This window comes from Astatotilapia calliptera, chromosome 7, assembly GCF_964374335.1.
Source record: "Astatotilapia calliptera chromosome 7, fAstCal68.1, whole genome shotgun sequence".
Lineage (NCBI taxonomy): Eukaryota > Metazoa > Chordata > Actinopteri > Cichliformes > Cichlidae > Astatotilapia > Astatotilapia calliptera.
The window spans coordinates 35,209,097-35,226,240 of NC_137428.1; the positions used below are offsets into that span (position 1 = coordinate 35,209,097).

The following is a 17,144-nucleotide window of genomic DNA, read 5'->3' on the forward strand; positions in this document are numbered from 1 at the left end:
GCGGTGTGTGCTGAGCTGGAACTCAGCTGAGCAGTGTGAAAACTGCATAACTCAGAGTGGCATTAAACATTGCAAGTAAATATTCAACTGTCGATGCTGTGTGTGTCCGGTCCTTGTGTCACACTGCAAAATGGGCACAACACATCAGACACTCAACTGGTTGTATTTTGTGTGTCATTTTGCTATTAAAATTTCTGTCCTGTAAAGCAGCGGTCCCCAACCTTTTTTGCGCCACGGACCGGTTTATGCCCGAAAATATTTTCACGGACCGGCCTTTAAGGTGTCGCGGATAAATAAAACTAGTACCGGTACCAAAAAAAAAGAAAATTTATTCATAACACACGCGAAAAGACCCAGGAAAACAGAGTTAACAATAAAAACGATAACAAAATAACACTGAAAACCGATAAAAACCCTGAAAACCATACATTTCACACCTGAGCCTCAACTCTCGCGGCCCAGTACCGGTCCGAGGCCCGGGGGTTGGGGACCGCTGCTGTAAAGCACCTGACTCAGGATTTGTGGAGGGTTCAAGGTTCTGGCTGGACTGAATATATGTAACTAATGTGAATTTATATGTATGTAGGTGGCAACAGAGTTCCAATGGATAGCAACAGATTTATGAATTATCACTATACCCATTTTAAGCAAACCCAACTTCTTTTCCTACCCATACTTTGAGTGATTTCTTCTCCACCTTTGATGCTTTTCAGTTGTGACTGAGTATGAACAAAGAAGAAAGCAAGCATTGTGCATGGTATTCCACATATCCATATGTCTTTTTTTTTTATCTTTAAAGCTATTGTTGGAACTACACCACACTGTGGGTAGCTGTTGATATTTACAAATTAAATGTGCATTATTTAAGTTGGATAAAGTTAAAGTTTTGAGAAATATTAGTAAATTGGTCAGTACATTTGAACGTCTAACCAGACTGTGAGATACTGTGTAAAACTGTGTACAGCCAACATTATTTTAACATTTAAATCCTACATATAACAGTGTCATATCATTTATAAACAATTGCTTGCTAGCATAGATTTTGCTTTAAGTGACTGAATATCAATGACTTTCTATGTGTCTTATCATTACTCTGCTGCTAGCTGCTGCCTGTGTAGAAAGCCCTTAACCGGGATACCTTTAATTCTAGGCATCCTGGATTTCAGTTAAAATGCTTCTTACTAAAATATTTATATTTTAGTTTTTTAGGTTTTTTTTTCTTTGAATGGATCTCCAGTTTTTTTATATAAACAAAAAAGTATTTTATTTATTAATTTATTGTTTCATTTATATTGGACATTTAAAATCAAAGTGCTTTACAATAAAAAAAATAACAAAGTAAACAATAAAAAATAGTAATCAGAACAAAATTGCAGGTGAGTTTTAAAGCAAAATATGCAGAGCTGAAAAATTCTTTATAAATTTACAATCAAATATAAATAAATATTCTTTACACCTTGAATGTCTCCCGACTTCAAGGTGTAATAAAAAAATCTGAAAAAATAGAATTCAGAAGACAGCATAATCCTGACAAAGTTTTCATGCGATAGTCAAGCAAGATGCATATTAAAGTTCAGGAATTATATAGCAAGCTCCCATTGAATGCTTCCAATAGGCATTCTACAAGTATTCACCTAAAATGACTTATATGGGTTCAAATACTGTAAATTTGAGTTGAAATGCAATTAATTTTGCAATTTTGTATAAAAATTTAATGTCTTAACAGCCATATAATCCCAAGCATGTGATATGTCATGCAAAAACCAGAATGGAACATGCTGGGGAAAATTGTTTTTGGAAGTCAAACCCACATGTAGAAGAGAGGCAAAAGGAAAAGGAACAGACTTTAAGATGAGGAGAGGATGTGGAGCGCTGACAGTTACCAAAGCGACTGTTGGTGCAAAAGAGCAGACCCAGCTGTAGCCACATGTGTGTGTGTGTGTGTGTGTGTGTGTGTGTGTGTGTGTGTGTGTGTGTGTGTGTACTGTATGCATGTATACTTGGTTCTGACCAGTCATGGATAATTTCAGGTCAATATAAATACTGATATTTAGTAAAATAATCTTTTTAAAAACAGAATATTAAAAAAATAATAATTCCTGCAAAATCTGACCTGTTGTGGTGTTACATCGGCATTTTCAAATTACTTTATCTATTTTTTTAATAATAGAACCATCGACTCTAAGGTACCTCAAACTGATCTCAAATTTCGAGCAAGGTTATTTTTATTATATAAAAATAATTTATCATATAAATTGTAAAATATACACACACACACACATATATATATATATATATATATATATATACACACACACACATATACATATATATATATATATATATATATATATATATATATATATATATATATATATATATATATATATATATAGTAGTATTTATTTATTGTCATTGTCAAGAACAATGAAATTGCGTTTGGGGCTTCCATACAACCCCAAAAAAGAAGAAAATAATAAATACCCCTTAAAACCCAAGTGTACATATTTAACCCAGTGTGACTCCAATGCAATAAGACAATCCTTAGCAATAATGTTCGTAGAAATTCAGACAAAGACCTGAGAAACATGACAAAATACAACAATGCAACCCATTCAATATTATTGTACTGTGAGATATGATATCAGATATAATAGTTATCTATTTAAGAAAGAGGGGGGGGCAGGAGGGGGAAGAGAATAAAGATATGATGCACCAATGCAGACCAGTTCATTGCTATTAAGAAGTTGGATATGGTTATTGTCCGTGAGAGGGGGGCAGAGAGTTCAGGAGCCTCACAGCTTGTGGATACAGGCTGTTGGCCAGTCTGGATGTTCTGGCCTGTATAGACCTGTATGTATATATATATATATATATATATATATATATATATATATATATATATATATATATATATATATATATATATATATACACACACACACACACACACATATATACATATATACACACACATATATACACACACACATATATATGCTTCAGCTACATAAACTTTACCTTGGGGTACATAACTTTACACTATTTGTGTTAGGATGATTTTAAATTGGAATAAAAAGTGACAAATCATCACCCTAAATTTTGGGGAAATGATTTGTCTTTAATTCATCCTGTCTGCTTTCTTCACCAATTTCTCCACTTCACATCATATCGGTATTCCCTCTTTTTATTCTTTTCATTCCCTGTTTTATACACACACAAACTCTCTCTCCATCCCACACTTCTGTCTTTTTTCCCCTCGTTCACCGGGGATTAGTGGAATCTGAGAATGGATGCTGCATTTTGCTGCTGCCCCTTTGTGTGCAGGCTTCTGTTTACTCTGATAATAAGGATTGGAAGCATACCGTTTGGCTTCCATGTGTCGTCCATGGAGACTTCATTAAATCAGAGTCATAGAAGGCCAAACTCCCCACAAGCTCATGCTCGCACTCTCCTACATCATACATCATTTACAACAGCAACAACAACAGCTAATATTGTATAAATAACGGCAATGGATATTGTTAACACATGACTATTTAAAATATGCAGCTAAAATATTTTCATATTATAGGTTTTTAGATTTTTGAATAATTTTTGTCATCAACCAGTACCCAAGATTTAGTATTTATTTATTTTTATCTGATTTCACTTTTTTTCATAAAATAAGTGGCAAATCCTGCTATTAGATAAGAAACAGTGTCAATGTGTTAACTTTAAGTTATAAGAAAAACTAGAATGGCCACTTAAAGTTTGCTCTAAACTGAAGTCAGCCCACATAGACGCCTTGTTAATAATAATGTTTACTGTACAGCCTGGCACAAAAAACGAACAGACTCTTCGACTGCACAGATGTTGATTTTTTTTTTAACACTACAAAGGGTCAAAGTTAGAGATGTGGCAGCTTTGACTGATGAGTGAATGCTGACACAGCAGTTGGAAACAGGGCGTCTACAAAGGCTAACCGCTGAAAGCTTGAGTCACTGAACTGAAATTTCTCCATTATGTTTTTGGTGTTTTTAATGTAGTTCTCTGACAAATAAAATGGCTTTCAGTGTGGCCCAACCAAAAGTTTCTACTTCAGTTACAGTGGGTGAAATTCAATGTTACTTGGAATTAATTAGCTCATACAAGTGACCTATGCCACAGGTACTGAGAATGTACCTTTCTAGCCAAGCTTTCCAACAGAAGATAAGCTATTACTAAAACCCAGTTGCATTCTACCAGGACAATTATAATCTAAAAATAGACATCGATTAAAATGAAGCAAAGAAAAGAAATTTATCTCTATTTGTCTCAGACACTGCTGTCATAAAGCTGTTTGCATCCATCCTTTAGATCAGGGGTCAGCAACCCTGGGCACGAAGGGTTAACTGATGGCAGACCATAGTTGGACTGGCCATCGGGCATTTGCCCGGTGGGCTGATGGTGATTTTTCGTTTTTATGGGCCGATGATTTTTTCTTTTTTTTTGTTTTTTGAAACGGTATAAAGAATGAAAGGTGGTGGTCTGGCCAGATGCTGACCAATGTGTAAAAATAACTCAGTTGTTTGGTGGTGGCTATGGCGGAGCTGCCACAGAGGCCAGCAGGTGGATGAGGGAAAGGGGAGGCAGGAGTAGGAGAGACCCTATGCGGCCGCCGGTCCGAGTGTCAGGTGAACTGAACTTCAGGTAAGAAGTTATGACCTGCAGTCTATCTGGGTCAGATATAAACTAAGTTTAGGTGGAGTTTATTTTCGTTGTGCTGACTTTTTACAGCCAGTTACAATAACTCGTACTGCGTACTAGCTAGCATGACGGAGTTTCTATACAGCTGGGTGGGTGCTACTATGTTACTGATAGTGAACTTTGTTATATTCATAAGGTTAGTTAGTAGAGTTGCCAACGGCTCCTTAAAAAAACGGAATTGTCCCACATTCAGAGAAAATATTAGGTGTTTCGTATTGAGCTGAAAAGGAACACAGTTTGTCCCGGACTTCAGCTACAATGGAAAAAGACACAAAGGTGGAGTTATTCTGTGTCTTTATGCTGCAGCTGCCTCTTCTTCTCTCACCCCCCCCCCCCCCCCCCTCTCTCTTCTGTTTCTACTTCAATCATGAAACTGATCAATGATCAGCTGATCGGCTCTCTTGTTTGTTTATCGCTCACTTTGCGCCAGAAAGAGGAAACCAGCGGATGTCACGTTAAACAACAGCAGCATGTTTAAGCTTGATCAGCTGTTGTTAGAATTTATTTAATATTAATTTCTAGTATCAGCTGATGTTTGCTGGAGCCACAGCTGTAAAAGCTGCTGGTCATGATACGGTTTGGATATGTGGTGAGAGGGAAACATGAAGATGAAACCAGGAGATGTCCTTACTGAACCATCAGAGCTGAACAGGTGATGGAGAAACAGGTTTACCTTTTAGTTAACATGAATGAGTTGAACGGAAGCTATGAGCTGTTTCTGAGAGACAAATAACACCAGGATGCTTTTCTATGTAGCTGACAGCTGGTAACTGTGCAGGGGCGGGTCTAGCAAAGTTTTGCCAGGGGGGCAGGTAGGGCATTAACAGGGAAAGGGGGGCACAAAGAAATACTTTTATTTCTTATTCTCATTTAAAATGCCTCGCTTTTCATAACTAATTATCTGAATCTTACAACCAAAGTTTTTATCTGATGTAAAATGTATAGAAATTATACATATACCAACAAGACAGTGTACATCACTGTCACAACGGCATCTGTTTTCATTCAAAGGCTTTATGGCTTGTCCTATAATACCTGGTGGGCCGGTCTCTAGTCAAAATGCCCAGGCCGATTTTTTGTCCCAGTCCAGCCCTGGGCACGACACGCAGTGAATTAATCTGAGCAGGTGCATTAAAAAATAAATAAACGGTGCACATCGCAAATCAGCTCGCATAGACACATTAATTGTGCCTCTTCTTAATGACAGTATCTTAGCTAATAGCCCCAACTACCAGATTCAACTTGTAATTGGCTAAAAATAACTTAGCCTACCGGTGAGAGGGACGTTGCTAGCTGGCAGTTTTTTCAAGTGATGTTGAAATTTCCACATTCCGACACAAATGCTTCAGGAGCTGTCAGCACCCCGGAAATACACGGATACATCCGTAGACTCGAGACAGAATTCACAATGCGTTTTCGGGACTTTCAGGTGTATGGACCAATGTTTTCTTTTCTGATCAAACCAGAAAGCTTTAATGAGCAGCTGGATTTGTCTCGTATTAACTGGCTGAGTTAATGCCAGTTAATGCGACATCGAAATGCAGCTGATTGAACTGAAAACCTCGACTCTGTGGGGGTCAAAGTTTACAGAACTACGAATGCAGCTGGAATCCACAGCTGTGCGTGTTCATGGAGCTTTCATTTTCACCTGCTGGACATCACTACCTGACAAGTTTAACTGTCTTCAGAACATTGCAGAGGCCTTATTGACAGTATTTGGCTCTACATATCTGTGTGAGCAGATTTTCTCTCACATGAGTGTCCTCAGGTAGCCGTCTGAATGCTGGACACTTGGAGACCTGTGTCTCTGAGTGGGAGACCAGAGATCACATTAACATTTGTGTCTCTGTTTTAACAAACATGCCATATTGGCTCAGTTTATTTTTCTTATCATTGTTGTGAGGAGACCATAAATAGCATTTGCATTTTCTGTTGTATAGTACATTTACTGTTATGGATAAAAAGTCTTTTTTTGTTTCAAAATAGCTGATAACTATTCGCAGATAGCTGCCAACATCTGCGAACAAATATAATTCTATAAAGTTGTTCTATATAGTGTGTAACTGTTAATATAGAGCGTTATTAAATTTATTGCTAATGCAATCATATGGCACATTGACTTCTGAGGAAATTTTAGATGGCGCTCATGATCAAAAAGGTTGCCTACCCCTGCTTTAGATCACTGCCATCTTGTGACCACGGTTGTCTATTGTTGCTCAAAGCTCTGCTTCTTTTGTACTCATAGGAAATTGTAGCTGTCACTGTTTAACATCTCTTTTTTTGTGATTTGCGCATGCACGTTGTGGATAAACTGTGAATCTTTCACAGTAAACTGATGGGGAATAGCACGCGAGGCGAGGCAAGCTACCGCTGGAACTGTTTTCACTGCTCTGAGGAACACAGCTAGCATTAGCTAGTAAAGATGTTTCAATGATGTGGCACCATAACACATGAATTTCCTCTTGCTAACCGCCATGGTCAATGTGCGACTTCCTTCAACAAGCAAGTTGAGCGGGTGCAGGCTCAGCCAGCACTTTTAGATTAGCATCTACACAATATGCTAACGCTGAAGTGTCATAAGACTTGACAAACAATTAATTTGTGTTGGTAACATTTATTTTAAAAATGCATTTCAGATCACAGTCAGACGGATTTTTTCTGTGGAACCTCAGCCTTGATTTTTCTTTGTTCACTCTGGCTTTTGAAGAAGTTCTGAAACACTGTAGAAAATGATGGGATTAATTTTAATTTGTATTACATCTTTGCAGCATAATAAATTCCTGGATGGACTGACTGACCACGAGTGATTATTTTCATTGCAGATTAATCTTTTAAATTTTTTGATGAAATGCCAAGTCTTTTAAAATGTTCCAAAAACTCATTAACTGGAATGTCAAACAGGTTGGGAGTAAACAATTGTCCTTTGATGTTTTCTGTTTCTGATCTGTTTTGAAAGGATGTACAATTACCAATCCTGGACACTTAAAAGGGCCTGAGCAGAAAATGTAAAAATGCCATCTCTCCTGTGCCCACAAAAAGTCAGAGTTAATCAACAAAAGAAGGTCTGTACCTCTAAAACTGAAAGCTACAAAGCAGCCAACAGAAAACCAAAAATTATTGCATTATAATAAATCCTGCACTTTTGAGCTTATCACTTTTGCAAAACAGTCAACGATGTCCTGTGAGTCTCAGCAGGAGGATGAACACAGTCCTCTACCTCAAGCTGTTTATCTTTCAGTTCTCAGAATTTTTACCGTTCTGAGAGCAAGTACATAATCTCTGAGCCAAAAATAAAGCCTGGGTATAACAAAGCACTTCTGCTGCCTTTTAAAAGGCCATTCAGTCTTCTACTTAGGTTTGAAAAAGAAAGAAAGAAAAAAAAAAGGTTTGAAAACTTTTTATTTCAAACGAAGCTCTGTCTGAGGAACTGTTGCGGTTTCTTTAGATTTTACCTGACCCGACTGAACCACTTCTATGTTTAGACTCATGAACACAAAAAAAATATTTAAAATCCTGGGCACATTTTTAAAGGTAAAAATGTTCGAATAAGGGAATTAACAATAGCATGGTTGTTATGGTGGGCAGAGAACACTGTGCTCAGCCTGGTGTGCTCAGCTGGCTACAAGCACCATGTGGATGTCAGACTCATCTCACACTTGTCCATCACCAGAGACTGATGTGATGTTAATGATGCTGCAGACTGATGTAAGGCTTGATGCCATGGCAACAGCCTCCTGCTTCAAAGAAATTCAGTTGTGGTTTTTATGAAGGCCGTCTGTGCATTTCAGTTGAGTGTATTTATGACCTGCCAGAGCGGAGAAAAATACAATGGAGAAGAGATTCTTAAACCATCTGAGGTCAATGCTTTAAATAAAAGCGTATTTATAACATTTATAACATCATGCAGGACTCATCACTCTGACAACCTGACATAGAATCCAACCTATTAAACACTACAGCTTATAAACTCATCTATTTGTTTTAATTTTTGTTTAAGTTTGTGACCTCCTGGTCAGGTATGCCTGACCAGGAGGAACATAAATCCATCCATGTTTTTTAACTGCTTTGCAAACCAGTGTTTTCGTGGTGACTGAAGTCACCCCAGCTGACTTTGCTAAAAGGCAGGGACATCAGAGAGACAAACAGCTCATCCTTGCTCGAATTTACAACAATCAGTCTTTGAGAACATACTAACGCCAAATAAAAAGGTCACTCAGCACATTAGGCTTTTCCTTTTTCTTGTGAGGCAACAGTACTAACCATTGACACCGATAAATACATCTAGAAGCCTGTTTTTGATGAAAAACTTGTTGTTGTTGTTTTATCACATAATGTGCCACTACTTGGTTAAAATATCATTTTAAATGTGTTTTGGTTGTTCAGTTTAAACTTTCTTGGAGGAAGAACATTGCAAAGCAAATGAGTGCAGTTTTTCCAAATTAAAAAGAATGATTAAGAAATACTCCACTACTTAATACTAAATACTTCCATGTGTTGCTTATTGTTTTTCAAATGGTGGACACACAGAAATACCAGCACCTTTTTTTGTCTCACAAATGACATCACTGTGTGTAATTTTTTTCTGATTGTTTTTCACCACTACTCTTTGAATCCGTGTCTGCAATCAAATATAATCCCTGCCTCAGCTACCCTGGTTTTCCAGTCTGTGCTTATTCCCACTTGGGAAGCACGGTGCTTCCTTGTGCTTTGGACTAACTTCACTGAGATTAATTGTTCTACTTGATTGTTTTTTTTTCTGCCAGCCTCCTGCTAGCCAGCTGACCCCTCTCTGTGTTGTGTTTGCATGTTCTCCCGATGCTTCCATGGGTTCTCTCTCCGGGTGGTCTGGCATTCTCCCACAGTGCAACACGTGCACGATAGGCTCCAGGTCCCTGCTACCATTAATTGAATAAGCAGGTAAACATGGATGGATGGTTGTATGGTTGGTTGATTAAACATTCTAGACTTTAAAATGTGAAAATTTTTATTCTTTATATTATATAAATTCTTTATAGTTTAATGGCTAGATATAACATGGCTTCCATGTACAATGTCAGTTTCTGGATCATAGGGTATTCCAAACTAGGTAGGATATTATTAATCCCAGTGACAAGTTTGGCATTCTCAAAAAAGTGGAGAAAAGACACTCTTTTGAGCAACATAGAGACAAGATGGAGATGGAGAGACAGCAACCAGACGCAACTGACTACACAGAGGAGATGCTGGGGAGTGCACACAGAGGCTAAAACAAGTGACTAGACACAGGAGCTGGGGATAAAACAGACATGGAGACACGACAGAGTGGAGGGACAGAACAAAGCCCAGACGGGGACATGACTGAGCTGAGACAGCAGGAGACAGAGACAAGACCGGTGAAACGGGAAAATAAACATGGAGATAAGGCTGGAGACTACAAAAACCAACACAGGAAGCTAGACACAAGAGAACGAGAGAAACACTGAGGGAGGAATTAGTCTCACTAAACACTTAAAGCATGAGGTAAATGAAACCAAGAATCAACTCAGAATATTCAAACACTATAATGTCCAAAAACTACAACGCAGGGCCATGACATATAGAGATTTACACTTGGTGAAACCTCGGCAGCTGCAATGATCCACGCTTGTGATGGCTCACATGATCAATAGGGGATCAATGACCCTCAGGAATACCTCCAAAGGGCCCCCTACATTGGGTTAAATACCTGGGTCACACAGTTGTTATAGAAGTGAGGAAGCCTTTTGGACGAGATGTGAAATATCTTCACAAGCCAAGAGACATCCAGTTACCTTCTTTTTAAGCACTCAACAGGATTTAATAATAATTTTAGTACTGTAGATTTAAAAAGGCAAACTATCTGACCAGAGCAGTATTCGTGTGATGTGAGATGATATGTGAGGAGAGAGAAAGTAAAATGTTTGTGTGTGAGTTGAGTCAGACGGGGCCGGATGCCAGGCCTTTGATTAACTGCAGCCAGCCCAGAATCATGAGGTGTTCCCGTTGTTAGAAGACATGGAGCTCCTGCTGAGAGTGATATCAAAGGGCTGCAGTCACTACTGCTGATCTGCCAGCTACCTGCTGTGTCAACATGTCTGTCACCACTGCCACGCTGGGCCAGGGATCATACACGAGAAGGGTCAGGTGGGGAAATGAGTCGAGAAGTAGAAGAGGAGAGGATTTGTGTTTGTGTTGGTGCTCGTGTGATGAATTATAAATGGTTGGAAAGAGGAGGAAAAAGAGCAGATCAGGTTGGACAAATCACTTACTGTCCTCCGAAGAGCTGCATCCCCAGCAAGGCAAAGACCACAATGAAGAGGAACAGGAGGAAGAGCAAGCTGATGATGGACTTCATTGAGTTCAGGAGGGAAACAACAAGGTTCCTTAAAGAGTTCCAGTATCTGACATGAAAGAGCAAACAAAAAGAGGGGCACAAAGAAATTATTGTTGTACATACTGGAGCACACACACACACACACACACAAAACAAACAAACAAACAAACAGGAAGACTCAGACAGAAGTAATATGACAAATCTTGCAAATTACACATATGAGAACAACCAAAGCAGAGGAGGGCAGAGTGGAACAAATAGCAACAAGAAGTGTAGGTGGCATAAAACAAATCAGTGTGTCAGGGTGTACAGCTGCCAGTCTCACTGAATGACAAGATTAAGGCTAATCTTATGGCATGAAAGGTATAAACTATGACATGATTGTCAGTACAGGGAGCAAGGCAGAAAAGAATAGAAGAACACAGCTTCAATATTTAGGACCTTCTGGTAAGAAACTGTTTTATAGATGTATTGGTAAGTTTATTATCAGGTCTAGTCAAGTGCAGTCCAAGTGTTACGTTGCAGGTGTGTATTAGCACAATGCCACAATATTAGCAGGAGTGGACAACCCAATAAATTAACCCCAAGTGTTAGGATGCCTGGGTCGTTGACCCAGGGTTTTTGAGTTTATTATATTATTTATAATTTCTAGTCTTTGGTTTCTTTGAGTTCTGTCTTATGGTTTATGTCTCTGTCTTCTCTAGTTGCTCTGTCTCCCCTGTCAGCTGTATCCCCTTGTGTAGTTCGCGTCTCTGTGTATCCTTAGTAGCTATATCCCCGTGTCCAGTCAGTGTCTGTGTCTGCCCTGGTCCCACGTCTCTGTTCCCTCTGTTGCAGTGCGTGCGTGTGAGTCTGTGTCTTTAGTTCAGTCTGTGTCATGTTTCCTGTTTTATTTTGAAGGTCCTTGTCTGAGGTTAATGTATCTGGTTTCGCTTCCCCTTGTCTCATTAGGCCTGATTTGCCCCAGCTGTGTTTCCCTCCTGTTACCCATTCCCTGATTGCTCCCTCTGTGTATTTAAGCCCTGTGTTTCTCTGTGTCGCGATCTACCGTTTATTTTGCTGTGTGTTTGTCTGCTTGCCTGAGTTTATGTTTAAAGTCTCAGTTCTGGTATCTTTTTAGTTCAGCATTAAAGCTGTTTTTTGAGTTTACTTTGTGCCTCCAAGTGTCTGCACTTTTGGGTCCACGATTCCTGTCTGCACACAGCCTACACCTAACACCAAGGTCAGACTGTGTGATGCCCAAACCAAAGAGCTCATACAACAGGACAGTTATGTCAAGCACAACAATAAATATACAACAGAATGTCTGAAAAAGAAATACTGTGGGAAGACCTTAAGAGTGCAATAAGAACCATATACATGAATGCAATACAATTTTCAGCTAGATTCAGGTTTTGCTCAGTAAAGTAGTGCTTTCAGTTTTATGATACATTGAAAGCTTTTCCTGTATTGCTTCCTGAAGACACATTTTAAGTGTTCAGATTAAAAGTCAAGGCAAAGAGATAAAAAGCAGACTCCTTAAGATTTCTCACTCTAACGTTATGTATATTTCACAGTTATGCACTGTATACTGTTTTTGTGTTCCACTTTGTCTGATTTATGACACCAAGAAGGAGACATTTTTCATCTAAACTGCAGCACACAATGAACACAATAATATTGGTGGGGCTGCAAAGTGCAAACAAAGAAAACATTTCTGCATTGAAGGCATGTTGTCAGGGATCTGTGTGCAGGCAGGCGGAGACTCGTCGAGACAAAATAGCAACTCAAAAACCACAGCTTTATTACCAGCAAATAACAAACACATAAACTGAACAATGAAAGCTGAGACCGGAAACACAAAGGCAAATCTGAGGGTACGACACGACGCTGAACACTGGAGGACACACACTATATACACACATGAGGGAACGAGGAACAGGTGGGGACACAGCTGGGAGAAATTAGACCTAACGAGACAGAGAAAGCAAAACTAGAAACACTGATATAAGACATAAACCTTCAAAATAAAACAGGAAACACGAGGGCACAAGGACAAAACCTAAGAACTAAACCCTTAACCAGAATAAACTGAAACATAGATTTATAATAATGATCAACAAAGCAAAACAAGGGAATCAGAATATAACCCATAATACAAAATCAAACCAAAACATAAGAACTCAAAATGCTGGGTCAAAATCACCCAGAACCGTGACAAATGTATGGTTATACCTTGTAGTTTCACACAGTGAACTTACTTGGTGACTTTGAAAATCCTAAGCAGTCTCAGAGCTCTCAGCACACTGATACCAAACGATGCTCCTGGTTTAATCATGTCCCAGATCACCTCAAAAATGCTGCCAACAATCACCTGAAGACAAAAGGAGAAGGTAAAGTTATTACCTGATGTGTGTGGCTCTGCTTTTAGGACACCAGTCATCACCAAACAGAAGCTTGGATTACAGCCTACACTTACCCCAAAATCAAAGCAGTTAAAGGAGGAGTGGAAATAATTCCTTACTCCGAGGCCGTACATCTTCAAAGTCATCTCAGTCAGAAACAAACCCAGAAACACAAACTCTGCAGTGTCTGATGGACAGAGCAACAAAACAGAGAGCGTGTAGTCATACAGGCGGTGAATAAGTGAGTATGTAGGAGTGCATTTTATTCTGACACTTACAGAGGGCTCTTGTAAGCCACTCGGGTTGGTCATAGTGGACTATGGCCACGCAGAGTGTGTTGAGGCCAACCACACACAGGACGATCCAGTAGAAACTCTGAGCCTTCACCATGCGGCGGATGAAGAAGCGGGTCCTCTTCTCTTTACGCCGGAAGTAAGATGAGCTGTCCATCTTACCGCTGCTTTTCACACTGGCCCGACCAAACGGAGAGCCAGGAGGAGCTGAAAACGATGACCAAGAGGCGAGAAAGGAAATGTGTGAGTGTGCAGCGTCTAATTATTTCTCAGATTCACAGTTTTCACAATGAATCACTGTTCGTTTCCTTTGCTTTTTTCCCCTGGTGATCTTAAAATTAGCTTTTACACTCAGATGGCTGTAATGCTTACAAGGCTTTCGTTTAGCAATCATAGAGAAAATAATCCACCTACTTCCTCTTTTAGACATAAATTAAATATTTTTTATTGTAAGGTAAATCTGTATAGAAACACTTAGGCCAGCTGTAGTTTTACAGGAACTGTGTGATGGATATGGGTATGTGTTTGGCACACTGGTTTCCTGCCTTCCATTCATAAAAGACTCACATTCTGTGACTCATATAAACTAAGCTGGTGTGGTTTGGTTTATAATTTTTTTTTACAGTAATGTTTTCTAATAAGAGCTTGCATGCATCACATCCTGCCCTTTCAGCTGTGGTGTAATTAAATATTCAGGCTTCTGTGTATTGGGATTTTTTGCTTCGAAGAAATAAACATTTTACTTCTGTTGGGTTAAGAAAGCTGCACTCAGAATTTCAACCAAAACAAACACAACAGACTTTATGAACCCAGTATCAAAGGCACTGTTAATTCTCTGTAAATAACCTCTCTCCTCTACACATGAGCAGCTCATGCAGGTTAGACAGAGCAGTAGGAAGGCTTTGATGCAACTGTAGTTTTTTTTTCTTTCAAATATTAGGTCTGTACTCATGGAATACAAAACAGAGTAAAAGTGTGTGTGTGTCTCTCTCTCTCTCTCTCTCTCTCTCTCTCTCTCTCTCTATATATATATATATATATATATATATATATATATATATATATATATATATATATATATATAAAAAACACCCAGCACGCCCCTGCGGGCGGTTTATCCTTCAAGCTCGGGTCCTCTACCAGAGGCCTGGGAGCTTGAGGGTCCTGCGCAGTATCTTAGCTGTTCCCAGGACTGCGCTCTTCTGGACAGAGATCTCCGATGTTATTCCCGGGATCTGCTGGAGCCACTCGCCTATCTTGGGAGTCACCGCACCTAGTGCTCCGATTACCACGGGGACCACCGTTACCTTCACCCTCCACATCCTCTCGAGCTCTTCTCTGAGCCCTTGGTATTTCTCCAGCTTCTCGTGTTCCTTCTTCCTGATATTGCTGTCATTCGGAACCGCTACATCGATCACTACAGCTGTCTTCTTCTGTTTGTCTACCACCACTATGTCCGGTTGGTTAGCCACCACCATTTTGTCCGTCTGTATCTGGAAGTCCCACAGGATCTTAGCTCGGTCATTCTCCACCACCCTTGGGGGCATCTCCCATTTTGACCTCGGGACTTCCAGGTTATACTCGGCACAGATGTTCCTGTACACTATGCCGGCCACTTGGTTATGGCGTTCCATGTATGCCTTGCCTGCTAGCATCTTGCACCCTGCTGTTATGTGCTGGATTGTTTCTGGGGCATCTTTACACAGCCTGCACCTGGGGTCTTGCCTGGTGTGATAGACCCCAGCCTCTATGGATCTTGTACTCAGAGCTTGTTCTTGTGCTGCCATGATTAGTGCCTCTGTGCTGTCTTTCAGTCCAGCTTTGTCCAGCCACTGGTAGGATTTCTGGATATCAGCCACCTCCTCTATCTGCCGGTGGTACATACCGTGCAGGGGCCTGTCCTTCCATGATGGTTCCTCGTCTCCCTCCTCTTTCTTGGGTTTCTGCTGCCTGAGGTATTCACTGAGCACTCGGTCAGTTGGGGCCATCTTCCCAATGTATTCTTGGATGTTCGTTGTCTCATCCTGGACTGTGGTGCTGACACTCACCAGTCCCCGGCCCCCTTCCTTCCGCTTAGCGTACAGCCTCAGGGTGCTGGACTTGGGGTGAAACCCTCCATGCATGGTCAGGAGCTTTCTTGTCTTTATGTCAGTGGCTTCTATCTCCTCCTTTGGCCAGCTTATTACCCCAGCAGGGTACCTGATCACGGGCAGGGCGTATGTGTTGATGGCCCGGATCTTGTTCTTACCATTCAGCTGACTCCTCAGGACTTGCCTGACCCTCTGCAGGTACTTGGTGGTTGCAGCCTTTCTAGCGGCCTCTTCATGGTTCCCATTTGCCTGCGGGATCCCCAGGTACTTGTAACTGTCCTCTATGTCTGCAATGTTGCCTTCTGGTAGTTCAATCCCCTCAGTTCTGACTACCTTCCCTCTCTTTGTTACCATCCGACTACACTTTTCCAGTCCGAACGACATTCCAATGTCATTGCTGTATAGCCTGGTAGTGTGGATCAGTGAATCGATGTCTCGTTCACTCTTGGCATACAGCTTGATGTCATCCATGTACAGGAGGTGGCTGACAACTGCTCCGTTCCGTAGTCGGTATCCGTAGCCAGTCTTGTTAATGATCTCACTGAGGGGGTTCAGGCCTATGCAGAACAGCAGTGGGGACAGAGCATCTCCTTGGTAGATCCCGCACTTGATGGTAACTTGTGCTATGGGCTTGGAGTTGGCCTCTAGTGTTGTACGCCACATCCCCATTGAGTTCCTGATGAAGGCTCTTAGGGTCCCATTGATCTTGTACAATTCTAGGCATTCCAGTATCCAGCTGTGGGGCATTGAGTCATAGGCCTTCTTGTAATCAATCCAGGCAGTGCACAGGTTGGTCAGTCTGGTCTTGCAGTCTCGGCTGATTGTTCTGTCTACCAGTAGCTGGTGTTTTGCACCTCTGGTATTCTTGCCAATTCCTTTCTGTGTCCCGCTAATGTATTGACCCATGTGCCTGTTCATCTTAGCCGATATGATGCCTGACAGGAGCTTCCATGTAGTACTGAGGCAGGTTATTGGTCGGTAGTTGGAGGGGACCGGTCCCTTCTTGGGGTCCTTGGGGATCAGGACCGTCCGGCCTTCAGTTAGCCATTCTGGGTGTCTTTCGTTAACTAGCAGCTGGTTCATTTGTGCTGCCAGACGCTCGTGGAGTGCAGTTAGCTTCTTCAGCCAGTAGGCGTGAACCATGTCGGGCCCTGGTGCTGTCCAACTCTTCATACTGGAGACCCTTTCTTGGATATCTGCCACTGTGATGGTTACTGGACCCTGTTCAGGGAGGTCGCTGTGGTCTGCCCTCAGATCCTCTAGCCACTGAGCATTGCCGTTATGGGTTGCATCCTTCTCCCATATGCTCTTCCAGTAT

At 40.7% G+C, this 17,144-nt stretch overlaps 1 protein-coding gene across 1 annotated transcript in view; it reads right to left on the minus strand.

The window, feature by feature from the left end:
* The window catches only part of cacna1bb (calcium channel, voltage-dependent, N type, alpha 1B subunit, b), a 157,877-nt gene that overhangs the window by 77,745 nt on the left and 62,988 nt on the right, over positions 1 to 17,144 (minus strand). Inside the window, exons 9-12 of the mRNA XM_080303293.1 lie at positions 13,722 to 13,943; positions 13,518 to 13,630; positions 13,300 to 13,412; positions 10,995 to 11,126 (exon numbers count right to left, since the gene is read on the minus strand). Of these exons, the coding sequence (XP_080159419.1) occupies positions 10,995 to 11,126; positions 13,300 to 13,412; positions 13,518 to 13,630; positions 13,722 to 13,943 (580 nt within the window). The remainder of the gene's footprint in view (positions 1 to 10,994; positions 11,127 to 13,299; positions 13,413 to 13,517; positions 13,631 to 13,721; positions 13,944 to 17,144) is intronic.